This window comes from Lissotriton vulgaris, chromosome 5 (assembly GCF_964263255.1).
Source record: "Lissotriton vulgaris chromosome 5, aLisVul1.2, whole genome shotgun sequence".
Classification (NCBI taxonomy): domain Eukaryota; kingdom Metazoa; phylum Chordata; class Amphibia; order Caudata; family Salamandridae; genus Lissotriton; species Lissotriton vulgaris.
Genome location: NC_141693.1, coordinates 1,227,107,343 through 1,227,134,167, shown reverse-complemented (window position 1 = coordinate 1,227,134,167; position 26,825 = coordinate 1,227,107,343). Strand labels below are relative to the sequence as shown.

Genomic DNA, 26,825 nt, shown 5'->3' with positions numbered 1-26,825 from the left:
TGCACTGGACGAGCCGGTCTTTGCCGTAGGCGCCTGCTACGACCGACACTGTGTTGCCCTCATACGCGGCGCTGGAATGGAGGGTGCTGCCCTGGTCCCCACGCCCTGGCTGTGCCTGTCGGGGAGTTGCTTTGATGACCGGCAGCTAGGAATGGATGCCGACGATCGGGATCGAGGGTTACCACATGCTTGCGAGCCCCATGTGCAGGTAGCTGCAGTATCATCCTCTCCTGTGCCGCCCTTGAGTATCGGCGATATCTTGAGTGCTTTGGCTGGTCTGCGAGATGCCTTGTGTTACAACGCCCGGGACCTGGAGTGCCGAATGGACGACATTTTGCCCCCGCTCTCCTCGACTGGCCGAGCTGGCGCCCGTGTCCGGAGCATCTCGCCGCACCCTGGGCTCGGCTGTTGCGAGCTGCCTCTTCAGAGAAGCGTGGAGGTGCTGAGGGTGAGCGAGCCTAACATCATCGCGACACTGCCTGTTGCAGCAATGGAGGACAGTATGCTTTCTGTACTTGTGCAGATACTGGGAGATCGCCTTTGGACGCCATATCTAATACCTCCATCGGGATCAATTGGCGAGTCTGACACGCTTATTCTGGGCATGATGCTTAGGACTGGGTTACCCAACTTTGGAGGACTACTGCTGTGTGCTTGCATGTACTGTACCTTTATGGATCACATTGTCCTGCTTCGGATGGATATTGGTGGACGGTGCCCTGTCTCGCTGTGGTCATTCCGGCTGCTTCTCCTGCTCCGCAGGGCTACTTCGCTACTATACCTCCTTGGCACACTGGATCGCAGGGGACAGGGTTGATTCTGCCTTTTTCCTGCCTTGCTACTGTTGTTTGCATTACTAAGACTGTGATGGATGGACGGGGATGCTGGACGTTGGCTATGTTTTGATTAGGGGTCGGGGGTGCGGTGGCCGATAATATTCCTGTTGGTTGTTTCGGGTGCAGATGGTTGGCCCTCCTCCGGTAATACATGTTTCCTTTTTCTTTCTTTTCTTCTCTTTCTTCTTTATTTCGGGTACTCTTTTTTGGGCGACAGGCACACTGCTAGGGGGGGGGTAGGCCGTAGCCTCTGCATGCGTGTAGGGTGGGGGGTAGGAGGGGGGGGATATTATTTTGTCCGCTTTGGTTTCTATGGGCCTCAGTTTTTCTCTTATTTCTACATTCCTTTTTCTTTCCCCTTTTCTTGGGTCAATGGCGTTGGTTGTAAGGGGTGGGTAGCAATTGGCACGCAACGTATTCTGAGACTGCCGGTCCTTGTGTGCTGTTTTGGTGCCGCCATTTTGATGTTGTCTCCTTGCTCGCTGGATTTCTTTGCTATGCGTAGCCCACTTCCGTTTGGTTGGTATGCCTGGTCCTTGATCCTTTCTAATCTTTATAGTTATTATTCTTCATAAAAAACTTTAAAAAATAAACCTTCACTTCTCCTGCTCCCCAGTAGTACGTATTTTCTCCAGTGTAACTTAAGTCGACTGTATTTTGTTTGACGAACTACTGCGGTGCCGTATTGTGTACGGATGAGCTCCAAACATTGTCGAGGCCGGCCGGATGGTTGTAGGCCCGTATTTGTTTCATGACAGTCCATAGCCTAAACTTCCAAGAGCCCACACCAAAGAGATGGCATCCCACCAAAACCAACCACAGATAACATTAGTGCACCACTGTAGGACACAGTACTCAGAGTTTCCTCACCACTGCCCGATAACCAGAAACTTCACTACCAACAACTCAGAACACTAAAAGTCCCCACAGACCCTCATACCACAGCAAATAGTATCCACTATCTACAGGGACTACTTCACATATAAACCAAACCAGATAGTTCAAGACACTATGACCAACACCTCCCACAGCCCACACAACCAAGAGCTCCGAAGGCCCACAGCCAATCGGAAGCCTGCACCTCGCACATCTAACACCATCCACATTCCATACCATCAAACCCCACAGCACCCAAGCCCACACCCTCTAAAGTGCACACCAAGCATATCCCACAGCTACCATTAGTCATACTAACTACAGCCTACACCATATAAAGCCATACCATCTACTGCAACCAAAACCCACACCACCTAAGCCCATACCTTTTATAGCCTATAACAGACATAAGCCATACCTCCCACGGTTACCTTTGCACTAAGTATAGTCTCTTCTGTTGAGAGGAAGGACTGTGATGAGGTAGGGTGTCACTTAAACCTGCTTTCAGGGAAAGGATTCTTTATTTTGCTCACTTTAGGAAAATTGGGCTAGCATCTATCATGTATGGATAGCTAGTGGTTCTTAGGGTAAGTACATGGATGGAGAAATGGATGATGCACGACATTCCATAATATGTTATATTAGCAGATTTTATAATGTGCACAGCTACTCAGAAGATTGTCCCGGTGCGAGCCCAGAGTAAAACAGGAAATGAAAACAGATAAAACAGAGAGAAATTCAGTTAATAAGGAACGTTTTTTTCTAAATTGATTGAGGTTCTGTAGGCTACGTAAATTGAACAGGAGAGAGTTCCAGGCCTCCATTTAACAGGAGATAGTTCCAAGCCTCCACTACCAGGTAGGCCAAGGAACTGCTGCCTTTCCTTTTCAGCAAAAGACACACAATTGATGGACGGAATGCAGAACAATTCAAAACATTCACCCCCAGTCAAGAGATCTGGGTTAAATCCATCATTCTTTTGCTCACCATGCCATCCCAGTTTAGATGGATGGAATACTGACAATGCCCAGACGTGAGTCCCGGGCATTGTGAGCAAAAGTATGATGGATTTAACCCAGATCTCTTGACTGAGGGTGAATGTTTTGATATGTTCTGCATTCCGTCCATCAATTGTGTGTCTTTTGCTTTCTCGCCCTAGTGCGCCGAGTATGCCCAGACTTGGGTCCCTTGCTCGCTGTGCCACTGGATTCAAGCTAGCCTGGCTGAGGAAGGGTGACATAGCCTGAAACAGGTCTGAGGATGCTTGTTTCCGGTCCAGGGAGGACCGGGCCTGGCAGTTCGGTCTGGACTGTTCCCATGAGGCACAGGGTCAAGACTTATTTGCATATGGCTGGGTCAAACTCGGGTGGCGTAGTGGGCAAAAGAACAATGGATTTGACCCAGATCTTTTGACTGGGGGAGAATGTTTGCATTGTCAGCATTCCGTCCATCATTTGTTTGCTGTAACGCCTTTCCTTTTCAGGCGGTATCTGGGAATAGATGCCTTTAGCATATTAGAGGAGCGCAAATGTCTACCGGGACGTAGAACTGAAAGCGATTCCTAAGATAGACAGGGCCATACTCTTACAGGGCAGCAGGGGCCGCGACCAGGGCCTTGAACTTAACCCTTGTTCTCACAGGAAGCCAATGAAGACTACGCAAATGTTGCCTGACATTCATACGTTTGGGGAGACCAAAAAGTAGTCTGGCAGCGGCGTTCTGAACCACCTGGAGTCTATCCAGGAGGAAGCCAGAAAGACCTACATAGAGTGTATTAGCATAGTTGATACGGGAGGTGACCAGCACACGGGTAACCGTTTCTTTAGCTGCTAAAGGGAGAAGAGGCAGAAACTTTTTGTAGCTTCAGAATGCCAAGGTAGGTACCTGTCAGCTTACTGATTTGGCTACTGAAGCTAAGCCTTTCTTTGAACCAGATCCCAAGGTTCTTGACTGGGAGGCCCTGCGGCGAGGGCTTAGGGGACTGCTAATATCATATGATCACTATGGTAGCATTGCATGGACTTAGAACCTCTGCATTCAAAATTGTCAAGATAAGGACAGAGTGCACACCACATAAACCATCGCAGCCCAGCTTTACACATCCCACAACATTTGGGCCCTACCACTGCCCATAGAGTATTCAACTAAGAAGCCAATTGCACTTGGATCCCTCACCACCCAGGACATGTACCACTGACAACAAACACCACCTAGAGAACAAAACACTCAAAAACGCAGTAGCCAGAGGACGCATGACACTAGGACTCACACTACGCACAACTCAAACTAGATTAGCAATGTTATCTACAGCCAAATTACACCCACAGCAAACACCACAAAGCGACCACACTGGACACTGCTTCATCCATAACACTTACCACCAATTGCTCATATGTCCAATGGCCTACACCTCCCTGAGCAATCACCACAGTCACCCTTTATTACTCAGAGCATACCTCAGCTACAAACCACACTGCCTGCACACATGCTTTATCCATTAAAAACTAATGTACCAAAGCACTCAACAAAGTAAATCAATGATATTGTGGCCATATACAGTAGTTTTCAAACCCTAAAATCAGAGAACGGGAGTCCTAGATTTGTTGTAGAAAAAATAGCCAACACGTGTTTCCTCACACAAGTGACTTCTTCAAGGCTATGTAGACTAATACTGTTGTCACGATCCAGTGGGTCAACAGGCCTGTGTAAGGAAGATATTCCTGACAGTCAGAGCCTGGAACGCCATTGACATCCCAGGTCTTCAGAACGTGTTCCACTATTCCACACCATGAGAATATCTTTCAGCTGATCAGTATATTGGAAATTTTGTAAAAAAAAAAGTGGAAAGGGATTCCAATGTAATCCAAGTAGTTCTGCTAGATAGGTTTCTTCAAAAGTGTCTACCGTAATCCAAATGTAAGGGAACCAGTACTAACTGGTGCTAAAGAATGACCGGTTCTGCCCTGAGACAGCTGATTGAGTACCTAGTTGATATTTTAATGTCTCGTTGAGGCGCGCCTTGAAAAGCCTCCCCAATTCCGCTTCCGGGTCTCGATGTGTCTCACCTTGTACAACCAGGATTTAACTGTGGAACACGTTCTGAAGACCTGGGATGCCATTGCCATTCCAGACTCTCACTTTCATAAATATCTTTTTTACCCAGGCCTGTTGACCCACGGGATCGTGACAACAGTATTATTCCACTTAGCCTGAAACACTTATTGGCTGTTTTTTTGGACTAGAATACAAGTTTCTACAACAAATCTATGACTCCCGTTCTCTGATTTTGGGGTTTGAAAAATACTGTAAATGGCGACAATACCATTGATTTACTTTATGTTGAGTGCTTTGGTACATTCGTTTCTCATGTGAATGGAGGTGTTTCACCAATGTATTTGATGCATACTGGGGAGTCTGATGCATCTGTACCTCTTAGCACCAAAATCAGATTACTCTTTCTGTAAATCATTGATAAATATATTGGCACATGCCAAATAGTGGTGCGACCAAATAAAACCATCACTACCCAACCTATGCTTTATCCATTACCATAAGCCCCAGCCTATGTTCAAGGTGGGACAACGAGGGGAAAATGAGACAGACGCGTGTATTGCAGAGCACTAGTAACTTTCTTCTCTATCTATACGACATTCTCCCTCTTTCCATATCCTCTTCCTCCCATAATCCTCTCCCCACCCAAAGGTAGCCTAACCTGTGGTTGCAGGATTTCTGCAGTCGAGCGATAAGTGATCCTCCATTCCTCTGCAGCTCGGACAACCGCCCATCTGACAGCACCTTCATCATGGTCTCCTGCTGCTGCGAGATCAGGGTCTGTATTTCCTGTGAGAGAAGGAATTGCCATTGTCAGGTGATGCATCTCCTTCAGACTCTCACCCAAGCAATCCTGTGGTAACTGGGACAGCAGTATTTGCCAGCAGGTCAAATGACTCAAAGTAATTCTCAAGGCCTGGGTAGGGTTGCAGTGTGACTAGGTTTGACGTGAACTGGTCTGATTTTGGCAGATCAATTAGGATCAAAGAGAGCGCATGACTGAAAGACCTATTTTGTGTTTGGGTGAATCTGAACAACTACCCATTTCAAACTAATATGTGTTCAGGTCAGGGAGACTGCTTGTTTGGATCAGAGACGTCACCAACCCCAGGACAGTCTATCTTGTGTTCCACTTTCGAGAAAGATTGAAATAGTGTTGTTGTAAGTCAGGGTTGAACCAAAGATGTCAAAGTTGCCCAATATGCGGTATATGACTTGGCATTACCTGCCTCTTACGTCACAATGAAGGGCCTTTTACCGTATTGGGGGATTTGGAGGAGAAAAACTGTCAACTTGCACCTTTTCATCTAAAGAGAGAAATATGTCAGTCCCCTGAAGGTCCCCGGTGCAATCCCTTACATTAAGAGGGATGGTAGGTCCTCTTACCTGACTTGTCCCGGCTGAGGTCTCCAGCTGCAAATCTTCGATAACATCCAACAGGGACTGCAGGACCTCCAGGCAGAGCTGAGACAGCGAGTCTAGCGTCTAGAGGAGCAAGGGAGACAGAAGAAGAGGTGGCGAATGCAAAGGAAGAGGGGAAGTGCAGCAGGAGAAAGAGCATGGGTGTTGAGAGACAAGAGAGAAAGGTGCAAGGGGTGAGTGGAAAGTAGAGCCAGAAGGAGGAAGTTTTCAGAGATCAGGGATGGGTGAAAGAATAGAGAACATTTACATTATTAAGTTCACTGAGCCCTCTGGTTTTTACATGCAACATGGTACGAGTGACTGGGTGTGTGGCCCATTTCAGTGTGTTCCCGTGAATATACTTAGCTATATTTATGCGATGGTGTTGAGGTCCTGAATGACCTTCTGTCGGATGTGAGATTTAAACCCAGTTGGACTCTGTGGAACAGCATAGAGTAGACACACAAGAAGATACAACTCTTCATTTCAATATAAACAGGGACATCGAACAATATTAGCAGGAGACGTGAAAAAAGCAGATCTAACTGAGCACCCAGGACTGCCATTCTCTTGCACATGTCCGTGCCGAGAGCTAACCTTAATGTGTCGCCCGTCATGTCCGGTCCCTCCTTTCTTCCAACTAGGTACTCCCCAGGGCTGACAGGTTTACATCTGCCTCCAACTTACATAAAAACCTTTATGGTTTAAATCTCTTTATTGAAATTTCGAAAAAACACAATTATAATCATGCAGGTTTGGCTGTCGGATCATCAATATTGCATAGCACGGTGCCCAAAATATTCTAGATAAAGCCTGCAAGCATAATATTGGGCTCGTTCCAAAACAGGAAAACCTTACATGTAATGGAGTTGAAAGGAAAAGGGAAAAAAGCGTTGTAAGTCGCCCCACCTCCCGCCCTCCCTCACCACCCCCCACCCGTGTTCCATGTCCACTAACTAACCCACCTAATACTATGTCTGGTCTTTATCACTTCTCTGGCTGTCGTGTATCTGAGAGGCGCAATAGGCAGAGGTATAGGGAGCAGGTGACCTCTCGGAACTCAGAGGCCAAGAGGGACAAAAAGGGTTGCCACAGTTCAGCATATTTGGACCCCTCTCCTGCTATTGTTAATGTCAGCTTCTCCATACCGAGAACACATAAAAACCTTTAACTGCAATATGATTATTTTCTCCATCACTTTTAATTAGTCCTTCTACTCACTCGGATTTGTCATCACTGCGATTGAGTTTCTTAAGGGACTTTCAACAGGGAGAGGTTAGTTTGATTGGCCCCATCATGCTCCGATTCAGCATCAAGGAGGTAAGCGCCAGTACCCCAGTGAGTGGACCAGTACCTGAAGCGCTTGAAGGGTGCATGCCTTGTCTAAGACAGCTTATAACATGTGAATGAAATGGATAGGGATTAAAATGGGAGACCGTCTTCTCGTACACATATCGCCTCAAGGGAACAACATCCATGTGCTAAGTCATTCCCTACAAGTGCAAGGACATATTTTCATACATCCCTCCTGCTGATTGCCCTGACACAGCACCATGTGCCTGAGACAAAGAGTAGATTACCTGTGTCTGAACGACACTTGTCTGTGGTGTTGTGCGGTGTATTTCTGTAGTAAGTTGTGATTTGATACATTACTTGTGAAAAGATCTTTTTCAAGTGAGCTAATTGTGTGCATTTGTGAAAGTACTCACAAAGCTCTCGGCCGTTGGTTGGCATGAGACCAACACGGAGTGGCCTTCATGAGACTAAAATGCCTTGGCCATGAAAGGGCAGGCCATTATCAGACTTTACTTCAAGCATACCAAATGCTCAGAATAGCTTTCACGACCAAGAATAACAGAAGTTTCTGCCATGTTCTGGGTATTTGTATCTTGGGGTACCTGGGATACTTGTTGGAAGCTACCAGCACATATTGACTTGAAATGGAAACGTGTCGATAGCAGCCAACTTCCACATCATTGTAGGTAGAAGTGACATTTTCAGTAGCACCAGGCTAAACGAGCTGCTGAGGCTTTTCTGTATATAAAATTTTGCTTTTCTAGGGAGAAACCATTACTGTCTCGGATTCTTTTCTCCATTGTAACCACACCTCTGCGACCAAAGGTCTAGTTCAAGTCAGTTATTCACCAGAAATGTAATTGTCTCTGGGCATCAAGACCTTTTCACAGTGGCTTCTGAGGTGATCAAACCCTGCTTCAATATTCCCTCACACAATATATTTCGGAACCTTAGAGGTATTTTCACAAAAATATATTTACGTATCCTAATTCTGTTTTTCCCTCCAATTTTAAACTGTGCATATAGGCTATTTCTGCATTGCTATGCAAACCAAAACAATTTCAAGGTTGTAGATGCTCAGTTCTCCTACAAATAGGATCCTGGTTAAAGGGTAAAGGAAGCGGCTGCTACAACACGGCTTGCTCGTCTGAAGGCAAACATTCCACTGGCTCCCATACCTGTTCTCAACTATATATACACACAACACTAAAGTAATTTCTTCACAAGGAGGGCATGATCTAGGCAGTCTAATTGCCAGATCATCAGGCACTCTCACAATGCTTCAATTGTAGTACTTACATGCTGCATTAGTGTCCTTGAATGGGCTCAGTCTTAAATTTCACTACTACTTGGCTGCCAGAAACTGAGAACTGGATCTTCCTGAAAGCGAACAGTAGTCAAACTGTGTTAGGAATGCTATCAATTGCTGGCGATTCGTCCACCATGACAGCTACGAACATGAATGTCATTGGCCTCTCCTTCGTATTATCCACTTCATGCCTCGTTCTGGGTTGCCTTATGTTCTATATCATCGCCTGTCGCAAGTGTAGACTCCAGACGGGGCTTTGTGAAGGATTACAGCACCCCAGGTACTATCTAGCCCCCAGGAGTATCTCTTCAACTGAACTCTCTTAGAATGTTATCCCTCAACCTTTACTTTGAGAACCCTTCAGGCTTCTGGTTCCATCAAACACAATGTCAACACACCAGCGCCCTTTGCCATAGTACTCTTTAGTGGCCTGCTTCCCGCTGTTATGCTCGAGTTGATCCTTGGAGCTAATACTAAGCTCCACCAGAAGATCCCACCCGGTTTGACCCAGGGACACCCTTTCAATACTCTCCATGGATCTTTGCCTCAAGTTAATTCCAAGGCACCATTTGTTACGTTTTTAAAGTTGTAGAGCGCACGTATGCCGTTAAGGTGTCCTGGCGCTAGGCAAAGAAAAAAAAGACCTTAATGCAAGCGAATCATTGACTGCATAGCCATGTTTTAGAGCCTTACAGAAGCATAGAAAAACCGAATTGTTTTGCATTCATAGTTTCACTTAAGGAGCCTTTTCGGCGACATGTCAAGCTCTGCCTGTGTGTTCTTGCAGAGGTCATCTCTGGGATTGATGTGGGGGGGCTCTCACTGCACCCACTTCAGACATTAGCTTGGAGCCCCTCGGCTTCCACACTCCATGCAAAGCTGACTTGCTTGTGTTTGAAGGAAAGTGAGATGCATGAAGCACTTTCCAACTCTTTTTGCTTCACTGAGCTGGAGAGTGGAGGAGGGGTAAAAGATGTTCTCTCGTCCTCTTGACTTGTGGGGGCACAGGACATCCACCATGGGAGGGGTCCCCTAGATATCAGAGACTGCTGCACTGCTGGCCCCTCAGTACCTTATTTGGAGGGCCGCTGCCTTTCAGACTGCTGTGCTTCATTTGTTCACTATTTCTGGACTGGAGTGTGTTTGAAGGGCCCAGGCTATAGTTTTCCCCATCATTCCTATGGTTACTAGTTCTGTCCGTCTTTCTATCTGTGGCTCCCAACCTTCAAAAATCTTCGCATCTGTCTCATCATGGTTGAGCCTAGGTACTGCACTAATGTGCAGCCTTCTCTCTACTTTACCTACCACTGCAAGGTTCTGAAGCCCTTCAACGTATCTCAGCCCCCCACCCTCCCTGGCTACTGCCACCACTCTTTTCAAAAGCCTATACTGCGAATTTGACTGGGTTCACTGGACTTCACTGTGCCACTTTATGCGGTTATTATGCTACTGTTGTCCCTAGCCTTTTTCCCTAGGAAAGGGAATGCGAAAGTGTTTGCCTGTATTTCATGGTCCCTAGTGTTTGTATGGGATTGAACTATGGTGCGAAGGCATTACCCATTGCTATAACTACTCCCATTTACCGGTTTGCCGATGCCATGTCAAGTCCCCATTCCACCCTCATGCCCCAATGAGGTTCTGAGGCAAGATACAGTTGAGCCACACGCATGCAGCACCAGGATCAAGTCCCTTGCGTAACCTGTCCTAGGGCACATATGGTGACTACTGCATCCTATCTCCTGAGTTCGGCTACCTATCCCTAACTGGGCCAATCACCCTCAGCGAGGGCGGTGAGGAGGTCCTCTTGTTATCTGCACGCTTCAAGTAAACTGCCCAAATAACAGCTACATGAGGAATGTCATACATACTAAAATACACACCAGCCTATTTGTACATTCATGTGCCAGGTTTGGTCGCTCACCCTGTGGTTCTGCATCCACTCGCTGTGTGAGTAGGGGAGCGTCCCGCCGAGGCTGGGAGGCAGCTGCTTGGCGTCCACGTAGTCTGTCAAACCTTCGAGTCCAGTCAACACAATGGCCTGAAACATAGAAACCAGAGTGTAGAAAGCAGTATGAGCACAGGGCCAGGAACAATCTGCACAGCTACAACTGAGTCCATACGAGTTCCCATGACAAAAATTGTATTGCTTCCAGCTCTTAGGACAAGAACGGGTCTAGTACAACCTTTGTTGACTATGACCGGGCCTCAGCCATGTGCCATGACTGAAAATGGACCAACACCGCTTGATGCAATTATAAATGAAACCGGACCACCTTCAATGACTATGTGTGCCAGACCCAACTGACTTCGCAAAACATATGTAAGTACTGACCTTTATAACTAAGACTGGACCGGCGCCTTGGGTTGATTACAGCTGGACTAGTTCCACTTCCTGTAACAACAACTGGGCCAGTCCCACCCACAATCCCCACAGCTGGCTCCAGAAAGGGTGAACTGCCAAAACTTGTATCATAGCTTTAAAAAAAAAAGGACCTTTGTTTCTATCTACAACATGCTAACACAAGCGACACGAGTCACTTATGACACACAAGCTATTTTTGATGTGAGATGCAGATCGTATCAAAAAGTATTGATAATCTAGGAGTGCCTTTTATTCAGATCTCACACACTCTGAAAGTATATATTGTGTTGTAATTGCATTTATATAGCGCTTACTACCCCATACGAGGCGTTGAAGCGCTTTCTCGGTGAGTAGCACGCTTCTCCAGAACTCATAAAGGATTAGCGGTGAATTAGTATAGTGAAAATATAAAACTAATTTGAGTGGTGGATATGTTAGTCAATTATTTGGATTGAGCAGGATAGTGGAGGGATAGAAGAGAGAAAAAGGATTGCATTTATATAGCGCTTGCTACCCTTGATGGGGTGTTGAAGGGTTTTTTCGACGAGTAGCACACTACTTCGGAACCCAGAAAGTATTAGTGGTGAATTAGTATCGTGAAAATAGGAAAGTAATGGAGAGGTGGATTTTAGTCAGTTAAATGTTGCAAGCACATGGACATCCTTTCGTTTGTAAACAACTCAACTAAGTACTCTCTAGCACCAGAGTATTTAAGTAGAAACTTGCAACTGGGTTTGTGTGTGTGAGGGGGGGGGGTTATGCTGACTAAGGCCCTAGTTAATGGTGGCCCAGTTACTTACGCTCCCTGGGCATGTTCTTTTTGGTGCACCTATCAGAATGATATGCCCCCCCCTCCCCTTCCCCCCCCCCCCCCAAGTCCCCGGCACCCTGCATTTCTCCTGAGGCAAATTTCAGCAGGTCAGACTTTATCTCCCTCATGACGCCATATTCCTCAGGCTGTGGAGAGCAAGGAGAGCCGCCATGCATCCTTCCTGTTCAGGAGAGGCAGGGAGTATGGAGGTGGGAGAAGACTGGTAGCTGTTCACGGTGCTTCATCCAGGGGCATTTGATGTACTGGCCATAGTTCCCTCTTCCCAAGCTGCGAGGAGGGGAGCTGTCAATGTGTGTAGCCCTGGCATGTAAGGAGAACAGCAGGCCCTGAAGTGCACTAGACAGACATCTTCCAAGAGCTGCTGTGGGATTTTTAGGTCTGGCTTAAGAGCAGGGCTGTAGCCAGATGTTATACAGTAACCAGAAAAGGAGCTTTAGTGAGCTACACAGAGAGGGGCCTGGGCTCTACTTACAAGAGGACATTCCTCTCTACACATTTTCGAGGGGGTACAGTGTGTGTGCTTTGCTTTTGTTCCAGTTTTTGCCTTGAGAGGGAGTCTATACAGTAGGCGTGGCTTGGTTATGACGACAAGCCAATCATTAAGGCGGAACTGTTTATTATTAAATGTTGTAACAAGGGCACTTGACAGGATGTATTTTTTGTGAAACACATATGCTAAAGCCAATAGGTTTCTACGGGTAGATTGTTATTACACTCTTAAATCCTGCAGCCATGTATTTCATTACATGACATCTCACATTAACCATGGGTTTTGATGTTGCTTACCTCCTCTGACAAACTCTATGGGGTAGAATATTTGGACTATGGCATTCTGTGTTAACATTGTATATTGTTTTTCCAACTGTAATTGTGTACCCATTTGTAATTTTATGACTGCATGGCTGATGGTTGCATTGCGGAAAAGCATATGCACAGTACAGTAAGCATGAGATGGTTATGACAAGAGAAAGAAAAATGGCATTGGCATGATTGGTTCATTGGGGCAAGTTATGTCAGGTGTCATGGGTCGGATCGGTTCATTATAAATCATTGCAACAAAGGAAGTAGGCCAGATGTATTTATTGTGAAGAACATATATTCAAGCCAATAGGCCTGTAAGGGAGTATTATGATCATACTGTGTTACAGCCTGTAGACAGGTACTTGGTTACCTAGATATCCCAGATTACCTTAGTATAGTAAGGGATTAGTTGTGGTTACCCGTTCTGAAGAAAACCTTGGGGTAAAAGATTTACACGTGGATAATTCTGGTTAGGTTTTATTGTGAAAGACTGTATATTGCATTGCCAACTGCAAATGTGTACATATTGGTAACTTTCTGACCTATGTGTCCGACCCCATGTGGGGGGTCAACAGGGCAGACGGGCTACTGGGCACCAACCGTGCTGGCTGGGGTTCTTTGCCACTGATATCCTGGGGTTTTGTTCTTCTACGGATCCAGCAAATGGCCGGGTACAACCCTGTTCACACTCGACTCTCAGGGTAGCGAGGGGCGAGCAGTCAAAGTCTTTACAGGGAGGTAGTGTGGGGGGAGAAAAGCTCAGATCTAAACAGTCAAGTAACAGGCACAGCAATTTACTGTACAGACAATTATTTTTATTTTTTACAGAAGAAGCAGTGTAATCTCACAGCAAAATGAATAACTACACAATTCAATAGGAATTACAGTTACAGTATTGCAAGCTCAGAGAGGCACTACGCACCCTCTTAGTGCCGTCTCCTGTTCTAGAAAATCTCCTATACCCGGATAGTTAGATGCCCAACTCCGTTAACCACGTCTCACCCTAGATGTTCACTGAAGAAATAAATCTTAAGTCCTTGAGCCAGATTCCTCTGCTTGCGTTTAGTCCCTGGTTCCATTTGCAAGCAAAGCTGTGTTTTAGCTGCTAGGTGGTTGTTGCAAATCTAGTGGTGTGGTGTGTAACTCAAATCCCTGCTCTTTGCAGCTGCAGTTTTTAACTGTGGGGCCCTCAGAGGTGACCTCCTTTTGGAACAGAAATCGCTCGACAGGGTCAGGGCAGCAGACCATGCAGTTCAGCAGTTGCCACCCCCTGGGCCTAGTGCAGATGGACAGCCAGGAATAGCAGTTGCAGCCTTCAGACCAATTTGTCAGGGATGATTTGTCTTTGGCAGCTGCAGCCTTCCAGGCTGACCGAGCTCCAGCTACAGTGGTGACGTGGCTCCTCTTCCCCATCATCACCAGTGGTAGCACCAATTCTCGGACCCACAGTGGGTTGCCAAATGACACGCTGGTGCTCATTCTATATGCAGTTCACATGGAAACAACACAGAAGCCTGGAGGACCCCTGACAACATGGATTGCTCCTGGCTTCAGTACCAAGGGCAGTCAGCTTTCTCTGGGTGTTCCTTACATCGGTAACACTCCAAGCTTCTCACCTCACCATGTGAACTAGGGGAATCCAAAATGGATCCCACTGGCCCTAGAACTTAAGACTCTCACAACGCACAAACTTATGCTCAATACTTGAGTTGGGTACTTAAGTACAATTCTTGAGTTAGTTATGGTGATAAGCAAATGGCAAAGGCTGTTTTACAAATTACAGACTATGTGCCAGATTCTCTTAAAGCTGTATCAAATACCCAAGATATCACACATAGCTGTTGGCCCCCCTGGCCAACATTGTCAAAAGCCATGGACTCAACATCATCTCCTTCGACAACGACACCCAACTCATCCTCTCTCTGACTAACAATCCAAGAACCATCAAAGACAAGTTCCAAACCCAACAAAGACAAGACAGGAGTACTCATCTTTGGGAAAGGCAAGGACACTAGAACAATGAATAATTGCCCCCGGACCAACCTCGGCATCATCCTCGACAGCCAGCTATCCATGAAAAAGCAAGTCAATGCAGTCTCCACTGCCTGCTTCCTCACGCTCCGTATGCTCAGGAAGGTGTTCAGATGGCTCCCGAACAACATCAGGGGAACGGCCATGCAGGCTCTCATCACCAGTAGACGCAACTATGGCAACTCCTTCTATGTAGGCATAACAGCTCAACTCATGAAGAAGCTCCAGACAATCCAAAACATAGCAGCCAGGCTCATCCTCAACCTTCCCAGATGGACGCACATAACCCCTCACATCAGGCAATTCCACTGGCTACCAGTCATGAAGAGATGCCAGTCCACGCTACTCATCCACGCATACAAGGCCTTACACAACGAAGGACCTGCGTACCTCAACCACCATGTGACCTTTCAACAGCCCACAAGAAAACTCAGATCTGGATCGCTTGCCCTAGCTGCCACTCGTCGTATCCACCAGACAAACAGTGGAGGCTGCTCCTATTCCCATCTGGCAGCCAAGACCAGGATCGACCTCCCCCTGCACCTCAGAGCCTCATCACCGCTCCAGCAATTCAGGAAGGACCTCAAGACATGGATGTTCAACCAATAGGAGAATAGGCAGTTTATCAGCCAGAGCCTCGAGGCCCTCAAGAGTGATGCAGAAGTGCTTTACAAATCCTGATTGACCGAGTGATTGATAGGTCTGATCTGTTTTTCTAGGCAAGTTATGATAAAGGCAGCAAACCTGACGTATTGAGTGAGAAAACATATGTTAAAGTCAAAAGGCTTTTAAGGGTTGTACATTATTGCACTTTGTATACATTATACACAATATCCTTCCAAGATGACAGCCTGCTGCCCTCTTCAATTTGTACTAATTTTTTATTACGTGCATATGCCATCATATTTAGGCGGTCGCTGTTTTTTTCTTTATTTCTTCATTTATTCTTTTAATTTATCTTGCCCATGCTTGTTGAGTCTGTGTGCTTTATTGTGGATGGGTGAATGCAAGAATCAGCCACTGAGTTGATGTGTGAACCGATGGCTGAGTGCAATGATGAGCAACAGAGTGCATGTATGATGAGTCATTGAGAACTTAAAATCGTTCCACTGACCGTAGAGGCATTATCAGCTACAACCCAGGCCTGTTGACATTGCCAACGCTTGTTACAGGAGGATTGAATTGCTGTTGTCATAGAGGATGCTGGAGCAAGCTGAGAAAAGGAGCAGGTTAGCTACTCCTGGCCACTAATATTGCAAAGTAACTGGCAGTCTACCTATATTTGTTGGGAGGAGTAACACTTTGTCTCCAAGGAGTAACTAATTCAATGAAAAGGTATTGTGATGCGTTTTACAGGTTGTACATGAGGGCACAGGCTTGCCTCCACCATGAGTTCTCTTACTTACCCACCTCTAGACTCCGGTAATCAACAGCACAGTCGATGGAAATGAGAAAGGTGGTAGAAACAATCAGGGAAGAGATGGGCAGGACTAAAGAAGGGCATAGTGAAACAAACACTGTCACACAGGGACACCAACATTGTGGGACAAGGGTGGCACAGCCACTAGGGAGACATAGACAGCATGTGGGGGCATGAGCACTGAAGAGGACATAGAAACTAAGAGACAAAGACACAGTGAGACAGGCAGCAGGCAAACATACGCCTTCTGGGGAATGTGGGTAACGAAACATTCGGGGGACATAGGTATTGGGGGAAATGGGGACACAGACAGCAGAAGGGCATGTACACTGGTGGACAGGGAGAGACAAGAAAACTCTGGGACATGGACGGTGGGAGACATAAACATAAGGCTGGACAGTCACTTGGGAAACAGTGAGGTGTTTTGATTCTTGGACTCTAAGTGAGCCATTGAAATGTCCCTATGTTCTGATAATGCAGAGGCAAAAATTACTTTCACTAGGCTAGGGCCACTTTCCATGACTTTCACTGAGGCAGGAACTGTTTTTACAGCTACAAGTGTGCTAGTAATACCTGCCATACCTACAACTGGACCAGTATTACATGCTGAGGCAACAGCCAGAAGAGAGAAAGGGCGAGAAAGAGCGTCTCACAGGTGTACCCAACACAAGAGCTCCAAAAATACCACGCCCCCATCAGACACCAGGGATACAGACCTGGAGAAAGGATATTTCATCAGTTGCAGAATCCGCCTCCGTCTTCTCCATCAGAATGATTGTGGAGTTGATGGACCGCGGCAAGGTTTCCTGATGAAGACCAAAGGAACATCATGGATATGGCACGACGAGAAGAGGGAGCAGGAGAAACAAAGAAGGGTACACCACTGATAGAGGGAGGATCACAGCATTAGTGTGGAGAAATGAGTTCCAAACATAGAAAAAGAATAAATGCCAGAGTGAGGATGGAGAGGACTTGTTGGGGTAGTGGTACTAAGGAAACTGAGTGACATGTAGAAAGGAAAGAGACACTGAAATATTTTGGAGGGATGGAGGTGGGGGAGGAAAGGAGAGAGAATGCAAGGTAGAAAAAGAGATGATGCAGGGAAAAGAGACATGGGAGAGCTATAGGGAACACAAAAGAGGGTCATTGAGAGGTCAGCAAAGAAGAGAGAAATATTGAGGGGGAAATAAGAGAGGTGTGAATAGAGGATGGAAAGAGGGGCACAAAAGAAATGTGAAGGAAGAAAGAGCTAAGTAAATGGACTGCGGATACAGAAAGGAAGACAGGAACTGATAGAGGGATGGATGAGGAATGAGTATGACAGAAAAATGGCACAAAAGATAGATTAAACAAGAGTGCTAGAGGCAGAGGAATTTGAAGAGAAAGGGAGCAAGAGAAATGATAGTTGGGAAAGAAGGACTGGGTCTGAGGGAGTGAGATGAGAAAGGGAGTAAAAGTGGAACAGGAGAAGAAGGAGGACAAGAGGGATAGAAGTGAGAGACCAAAAGAAAGGAGAAGTGGAGGGACTGGCTTTGGTGGACAGAGAAATGCCACATGCCTGCAGCTCTTTGAGAGCTCGAAGGAGGACTTCGCTTGGGGGCTGAGACGCTCCCGGACTTCGGAGGTCAACAATCACAGCTAATCCAAGATCCTGCAACTCCTTCCTAGAATGAAAGATAGAGAGACGTGGTCTCATGAGAGACAGCTGACACGAGCGAGGGAAAAGGAGAGACTCACCGTTGTTAATATTATGTCCCGAGGACTACACAGTAGCCTTCTTGTTGCTGGTGAGAATGAAACCGGAATGGGGACCACGTGTGCAGTGTCACTCACTTTTCTTGCTACAACTATGCCAAATACAACACATCATCTTTAAGTTGTCTGATCCCTTTCACATTAACTACCATCTGCTTCATGACTTCTTCCTTGAGATTAACTGCTGAATGAGTAGAAAGCCCCTCAAACTCAACTGAACAGAATGGAAATTGTGGTCTGTGACATCCCATCCAAGGCCCCAATACCACTGTCCTGACCAAAAATCATGGGCCAATCCCCACTGTCAGCCTCATTAAAAACCTAGAGGTGCTATCCATCAGTAAAGTACTGTTTTTAAAGTGGGTGCTCTACTCCAGACATGAAACAGACCCCGGTGGAGGGACAGTGTTTTACTGAAATCTGCGTGCTGGTGAAGTAACACCACCCAGGGGAGGTACATGCAAGAGCGGCTCCACGCACAGAGGTACCCGAAGATGAAACTAAAGATCTAGCCAAGGACAGATACCCCTTGAAGAAGAAGGGTGTTACTTGTACCTCAGGAGGGAGCGCAGGTGTATGAGAACATTGACAAGGTCTCGCTGGTCGCTGAGGGAGTGGTATCCAGAGTCCGGCATCTGTGGCGCGACGACCAGAAGGGTACTGCCACTACGGGCCACACCACCTGTGGGAAAAGAAGCAGAGGTCAGTCACTCACACCCTACGCCTCACAAATCGGAGAGAGGACTCCTTCAAGTAAAGGAGGTGTCAGATAATGAGGGATGTACCGCAACAGATGTCTCTTTAGGGAGTTTTAGGGAATGAATGACATCTTGTATGCAAAGCCATCTAAAAGTGCATGAATCAGGTCTTCTAAAGTCAGATGCCTCACAATGCATCAAGGATATCTCTAAGAGAAGTGCTTGCCTTGATGGGTAAGCAGGTCCTTTTAAGGGCCATGATTTATATGATAATGACAGCGTTTCTGAATGTGACATATCATATTGTGCAAGAGATATTTCCTATGGGGAGATGACACCTCGGATATGAGGAGAGGTAAGCAGTACAGACCTTAGGAAAGGCACAGTAAATCTATCATCTTGGGATTGAGGATTTGAAGCTGCCCTGAAGGTCTCTGAAGAGAGCAGCTTGGGTTGCTTGGCATGCGATTAACTCTATTCCAGCTCTAACAGCTTCTCATGGGCACATGAGCGCGATATGCAAGTGGGTGTTGCTTCCAGCAGTCCTAGAAAGGGAACGCCATAATGTAGCATTGTGGAGGTCGGGAGTAGGGCCTTTCTATGGAACGGACGTCATCAGCAGTGTTAATCTGTATCCTCTGAGAAGAGCACTATAAGAAGTCCGGAGATGAACTGAAACAGATGAGCTTAAAATACATCAATATATTAAAATACATGCTAGCAGATACTTTTGACAAAGGGCGAGTATTTTCAGTGCAGCTGGAAGAAAGCTTATGTGCGTACATCTTTAATTTGTGAACCAAAAAGCATTGATTCCAACAACACGCCAGCATGACAGCAAAGGAACCTGCATGGGGGATTAGTAAAGAGCCTCCGCTTTCCATTGAGGCAACCGGGCCCGCTTTCTAAACAAAAAACAACAAACTAGCACTTAAAATGTCTTCATGTCCGTAAAGAAAATACATTAAAAAACACTGGTTCCTAATTACGAACTACATGTAATATTGCTTCTGCAGTCTAACAAAAGACCTACTTGAGCACCGTGGTTTTAATATTGCACCATCACACTAGGATAGTTGATGTCCTTCGACTGTAACTGACATTTGTATCTGTACCATTGGAGGGGAGTGGACATACCAGCCTCTCCCATGAACAAGTTGTGCGTTCTTCTACAAATGTGTTTTCCTTCTACACGAGGTACAGTGCAACTGATGAGGGAGGTGTGTGCATGGCAGGAGGATACACTGTGGGATCTGCACACAACTGATGTCTCTTTCACACTGCCCTTGGCCAACTTTCGACGTGACAGCTGGCAAGGTCTTTGTTCTCTGGGGCGATACTCCGAAACTGTAGCTTTCCTGTGGCCTGAAGAGGAACTCTGCTGATCGCACACTACACCACTCCGCCCTGACACTACATCTGAAACGTCCCCACTTATATTTCTATGTTGCAGTTGCAATACACAAACTCATTTTTCAAGTTGGAATGAGCTATTTTCTCTGCACAGGAAAAATAGGAAAGTTGGAAAACAGGGGGGATGGGATGACTAGAGGCGGGCTTGAAAATATTAATAAAGCTGACCTTTCAGTTCCCAGCTGCGACCACCACTTTGAAAGATGAATACTGAGATCTGGCTCTGGAGAGTCGTCTATCCATTCCTAGTTGGCATGGGCAGGATGCCAGGACCAATCAGTCACTGTACGGTGTTCATGATTCATAATCTTCATCAATTAGTGCTGGGCATCTCCTTCCTTGAATTGCCCTAAAGGAGTGGAGGGACTCGATGCAAGCGGTCATACATCTCAGAAGAGACAAGACAGACTGGATCAGGCCTCACACAGGTTACACATGGTGTGTGGGCGTCTGCTGTTTATAGGCAGATGGGAAAGGAGAGCTGCTTAGGCAGTAGAGACCTCTCCTCCCATGGGAACAGGTAACAAGCATTTACAATGCAATGGTCTCTGCATTTTTAAAGTTAGAGCTATTGGCATTGCTCATGACATTATTTTTATTTATGGGTTTTTTTTAAACATAAATCAATGGTATTGTCATTTACAATGCCAATAGCAGGGCAGGAGAGCAAGCACAAGCAACAAGGGGGCAGGACAGCAAGCAAAAGCAACGAGGGTGGGGGAGGGGGAGGACAGCAAGCACAAGCAACGAGGAGGGCAGGAGAGCAAGCACAAGCAACGGGGGCAGGGGAGCAAGCACAAGCAACGAGGGGGGAGGACAGCAAGCACAAGCAACGGTGGCAGGAAAGCAAGCACAAGCAACGAGGACAGCAAGGGGGGGCAGGACAGAAAGCACAAGCAATGGGGGGCAGGGGAGCACAAGCAACGGGGGGCAGGGGAGCAAGCACAAGCAACGAGGGGGGAGGACAGCAAGCACGAGCAACGATGGGGGGCAGGACAACAAGCACGAGCAACGGGGGCAGGGGAGAAAGCACAAGCAACGAGGGGGCAGGACAGCAAGCACAAGCAACGAGGGGGCAGGACAGCAAGCACAAGCAACGAGGGGGGCAGGACAGCAAGCACAAGCAACGAGGGGGGCAGGACAGCAAGCACAAGCAACGGGGGCAGGGGAGCAAGCACAAGCAACGAGGGGGGAGGACAGCAAGCACGAGCAACGAGGACAGCAAGGGGGGCAGGACAGAAAGCACAAGCAATGGGGGCAGCGGAGCACAAGCAACGGGGGGCAGGGGAGCAAGCACAAGCAACAAGGGTGGAGGACAGCAAGCACGAGCAACGATGGGGGGGCAGGACAACAAGCACGAGCAACGGGGGGCAGGGGAGAAAGCACAAGCAACGAGGGGGCAGGACAGCAAGCACAAGCAACGAGGGGGCAGGACAGCAAGCACAAGCAACGAGGGGGGCAGGACAGCAAGCACAAGCAACGGGGGCAGGGGAGCAAGCACAAGCAACGAGGGGGGAAGGACAGCAAGCACGAGCAACGAGGACAGCAAGGGGGGGCATGACAGAAAGCACAAGCAATGGGGGGGCAGGGGAGCACAAGCAACGGGGGCAGGGGAGCAAGCACAAGCAACGAGGGGGGAGGACAGCAGGCACGAGCAACGATGGGGGGGGCAGGACAACAAACACGAGCAACGGGGGCAGGGGAGAAAGCACAAGCAACGAGGGGGCAGGACAGCAAGCACAAGCAACGAAGGAGCAGGACAGCAAGCACAAGCAACGAGGGGGGGCAGGACAGCAGGCACAAGCAATGAGGGGGCAGGAGAGCAAGCACAAGCAACGAGGGGGGCAGGACAGCAAGCACAAGCAACGGGGGGCAGGGGAGCAAGCACAAGCAACGAGTGGGTGGGCAGGACTGCAAGCACAACCAACAGGGGGGGGGGGGCAGGAGAGCAACACAAAAACCAGTTCACAAGCAGGGCATAAAAACCGGATCACAAGCAGGGAACAGAGGCACAAGCAGGGAACAGAGGCACAAGCAGGGAACAGAGGCACAAGCAGAGAACAGAGGCTCATCCCCATCCCTAGGCCCCCGTTAATACAATCCTCTTCCTGGGCACAGTGTTAAGTGCGCACAGACTGTCATTGTGCCCATGAGGGTGGTGTGAACTGATATATTAAGCATAGCATGACAGGACAGCGTTGGGGTAAGGGCGATGGGTGGTCAAGCAGGTTAACGCAGACATTAGTTATTTATGGGTAGGACTAGTACTGTGTTTTCAGTACCTCGCGATCCCGGATGTTGTTGCTGGTGACGAAAATGCCGATATCAATGGGGATGAAGACTAGGCCGATGACGAAAAAAGCAGGTAGCTCGGACAACCGCTGCTGCTTGAAGGCAGCATTGTCTGACTTCTTACTCTTTGAAGCCACCCCGGCCCCGGCGCCCGAGTGGAGCCCGCCGCGGTCTTCCTCCATGGCGTTGTAATTCATGGCAGGGCGGCAAGTCGAGTCTACTGTCGGACTGAAACTGAGACTCTCCTACACTTCCGGGTTTCTCGTCGCCACTGGGGTCCTCCTGGTAACCACTGCAGACGTAAAGCTCATAGGAAGTGACGTCACAGCAACAACGCTACAAAGCAGGAGCGTTTCACAGCTAGCAATGATTCATTTCTTGTGGGGTTTTTTCCGACTTTCGTGGGCGTGCCCTGGCTGTGCAGGAGAGGAGAGCCTGGCGATGTGAGCAAGTGGTTTATTTTTAGTGGTACAAGAATCCATACCTGCTGAGCTCACCGAGCTCTGTGGCAGTTTTACTGTGTTAATGTGTGTATTTACTTTTAGCGACTTACCTATCAAAATACCTGAACACTTGTCACTATTTTCAGGCAATTTTTTTTAGATTTTGGTTAACGATGATTTTACCTGCAAAATGCAATTGTAGTTGTAAATTCTATTTATATCGCGCTCAAAATCTAGAACCATAATTTAAGAATGCGGCTAATTAAGTGTTGAATAGAAGAGGTCTCAAACGAAGTAGATGAAAACTCAGGATTTATTTGCGAGTAAACAATAATAATAGAAGTCATGTAAGCATGCATAATACAACCAAAATTACAATGTAGTGATCTTAACCGTAACAAGGAACAAGAGACAAGAGACATGAGCTGTGACTGCGACCACGCTTCTCCGAGGCAAAGCAGAATTGCCTGGGAGAAACCACCCCCATTTTCGGGATTGGGGGGCGTGTTTTCATTCTCTCCTCTTCCCATTGGCTGGAAGGTAAAATTCCAGCCAATGGGAAGAGGAGAAAACGAAAACAAGAAAGAAGAGAAAAAATACGCCTCTGAATCTGGAAAAGACGGGGCTTGAACCGAGTGACACCCCTCTCCTCCAATGGCTGGCCTCCCTTTAGGAAGCCAGCCAATGGAGAAGAGGGGCGGGTTCAAGCCCCCTACTAAGAGACATTAATTATTGGCTGCGCGAGCACTGCTGCGCAGTGCAACGCTAGTCCGAGACCTAAAAAGACATCTACCCACAGGTGCATGAGTGAGTTAAACCATCATTCTCCCCATATCCTGGCAAGGAGGCAGTAGTCTGCGTTCATTGTAGGTGGAGGTACACCTTGGATGTACCTCGTGAACAGCAGAAGCTAGTATCTGCCGGGTAAATAATACAAAGATGCAGGGAGTATGTCCACTGTGATGTGAGGCTACTGGGCAAGGAAGTATATGTAGACTGTCACAGTGAGTACCCATGACAGACCGAAGTCACACTGACCCCAAAGAAGCATCAAGTATTCTCTGACTTTAAGACACTCTTCTGTATTGTCGACGTAAGCCTCAAGTTCCTCAACAATATCATGTTGTATCACTGGTGAATCTTACTTACATCTCCAACGTGTTACTGTTCTTGTTTTTTCCTGTTTTGCTTTGGCCAAGACATTAGTAAATAATTTGCTAATTTACTTTCAACTAGACAACCAATAACAATATGCAGCCATGGGGAAAGCTGAGAATTCATCATGTAAAGTATCAAGTGGTGGCATCTATGGATTTTGACTTGCTAAGACAGAAGCACACTGCTGATCAGAACTTCCACATCAAGGGATTTCCAGGCGTGATTTAGCACTGACCTGGATGAGTGGCTTTACTCAGAGGTGGCAGAGTGAGAGAGTACAGAATCTTCTAAAGTGGGTGATGCCCCTGACCGTCTCTATAAAGTAGGCGATGTGTATCACCTTCTTCCTGTGAGTTTGCAGAATCTTGTGCAGAGGAAGGCATTTCGGTTGAATGTGTTGGAACAGTGGGAGTTTACAACATTTATGACTGTCTATGGACTATGTGAATTTCCAAAAACGTTCTACTTTTTTTTAATTGGGGGAAAAAAAAGTATGCAAAAATATGTTTTGTGGAGAAAAATAGCAAATTGGTCGTATTCGACTTTTTTGATCAAAGTATTTTGTTGAAAAAACATAGTTAAGTGTAAACAGTGGAATTTTACCAGAGCCTTAATTGAAAGCGAAATTCATAATTTTGCAATTTTAATAAAATTGCAACATTATGAATTTAATCTTGTAACGTCAAAGAAAGTATTGCCGGACTTGAGTTACTGCATACATCTGGCTAATTTCCTTAGCTGCATTTTTAGTAACAAAAAATATGTAGCACAGTAATTGGCAGAGATCGACAAGCCAAAAACTTGTTTAGGGGCAGCCGGTTGACAAACATCCTCTGCTATATAAGAGAGTCTGTTGTTTGAAGAATATTTCCAGACCTACAAATTTGAAATTGAGGGCTGCTGTTAATTAGGTTGTAAATGCATTCAATTCATGAGCGGACAATCAAGCTTTGTCTCTGAAATAAATTTCAGCCAAGCTCCCTATGCTTTTGTGCGCAATGAAGATCTGCAATGTTGCTGATGTCAAAGCTCCAGATTTTAACAATAGTCTTTTTATGGCAGAAGATTTTTGTTTTTATGCCACTAGACGAACAAAGCCCATATCTTCTTCTGGAATGCATCCACTTTTACCTGAAAGAGACTCATTATCTTCACAAAGTTCACCCATCTCACAAGATATATGGTCTAAACTTTGTAATGTCATAATCTAGATTCTAGACCATACTGGAGAAAGATGAAAGGCAATTCCTTCAGTACTTCTGAGGACACAGTATAATGTCTTAAATATGCAACTTTGTGATACCCTATGTATGTCTTGAGGGCTCCCGGCAGGCTGGCGCATCTTTGCAAGGGTGGCATTTTCAAGTTGTGCCAAAAGAGGGAAAAGGAGTGTCATAATATTTTGCAGAGTGAAATTTGCCTCAAGGGAGGGGGAACGGAAATATTGTTGCTGGAGGTACATATGAAGTATAGGAGACCTCTCTGGGTGTAGGGGGATACTATGTTGGTATAGGAAGCATTTTTGGGGGTACAGGAAAGATCTCTAAAGGCACCAACTGTGGTGGTACAACACACATCTATGCCGGAATGTGCTGGATACCTAGGGAGAAGGACGTATCTGGGGCAGAAATAGTGGGTGTGTGGGAGATGTCTCTTGAAGACCCAGAGGTGTCACTAGGAAGAGGAGGTTGAGATCTCCCACTTGCAGGCAAGGTGTAGCTGGGGACTTTTGAGCGATCTCTACCGATAGGGAGAAATACTGAAGGGTGTCTACGACCGTTCCAGAGTCGTGTGATAGGAGGGTTGGTTAAATGTCTCTAGAGCCAAAAGAAATGTCTCTGTAGGTGTGGGAGGGTTCCATGGGTCCTGGGATATCTTGATGGCATATCAGTCTGCCCTTAAAGAACACAGTCCCTCTTTAAGTAAGTTTCCAATCAAAATAGTCTTCAGTAAGTCCAGTAAGTAATACTTCCTTGTCTAGTATAAACTTGTTTAGCCATGAACTACAAAACGCATAGATGATCATACTTTTTTTAATGAAAGTTCATACTGCATGCTCATAAAGGGCTATCAGCAGAGTACGGTGAATAATGGGGGGTATTTACACACCTGTGTTGGTACGGGTCAGAGAAGATGAATGCATTTTTTTTACACGGAGAATATATGATATTAAACGACTGCTTTATCTCTTCATCGGGTCATGGCTTGGCCACAATAAAATAAATGGGGTTCCTGCCTGCAGCAGTCTGATCGAAGAGTGGAGGAGACCAGGACCGAGCACTCCTGAGGTGCCAATGACAAATCAAGGAACGTGCATTGATCTTCGCCGGTAAATTGGTCCTGCCTGCACCTTTGATATTAACATATGTTTGGGATCATTGACAAGACAGAGGTCCGGATTATTTCTATATAGTTATAAAATAAATAAAATATAAGGGTGTTGTATGTATGGGTAGTAAAATGAGTACGATAAAATTAATCTGTTTGAGCAACGTGGATGATGCTTCTGCAATGCTCCAGAACGTCCTAGGTTCAGTATTTCGTGCTGTAAATTCTTACATATATATCATTGATTTGTCATTGCATAGACTTTTGTCTGTTCCCTTATCTGTTTCTATGAGAATGATGATGTTTATACAAACTCTTCCTAAAAATTAAAAGACATGGCCTATCTGTAGAGCACTTGAGATAGCTGCAGAGGTGGCGATAACTTGGGTGCGTAGATGTAAAGTGTTGAAGGTGCATCTGGGAGTCTGAGGATTATATAGGACATGTGAGCTAGCGGTACCTCTGGAGTAGGGGAGATATCACTGGGGTTGAGGAGAGACCACTGGGGTACATAAAAAACGTT

General features: G+C 46.5%; 1 protein-coding gene across 1 annotated transcript in view; it reads right to left on the bottom strand.

The window, feature by feature from the left end:
• The window catches only part of ARHGEF40 (Rho guanine nucleotide exchange factor 40), a 312,707-nt gene that overhangs the window by 136,252 nt on the left and 149,630 nt on the right, over positions 1–26,825 (bottom strand). The window contains exons 5-10 of the mRNA XM_086923058.1: positions 18,526–18,652; positions 17,774–17,879; positions 16,932–17,021; positions 10,691–10,807; positions 6,150–6,248; positions 5,425–5,552 (exon numbers count right to left, since the gene is read on the bottom strand). Coding sequence (XP_086779184.1) covers positions 5,425–5,552; positions 6,150–6,248; positions 10,691–10,807; positions 16,932–17,021; positions 17,774–17,879; positions 18,526–18,652 — 667 coding nt within the window. The remainder of the gene's footprint in view (positions 1–5,424; positions 5,553–6,149; positions 6,249–10,690; positions 10,808–16,931; positions 17,022–17,773; positions 17,880–18,525; positions 18,653–26,825) is intronic.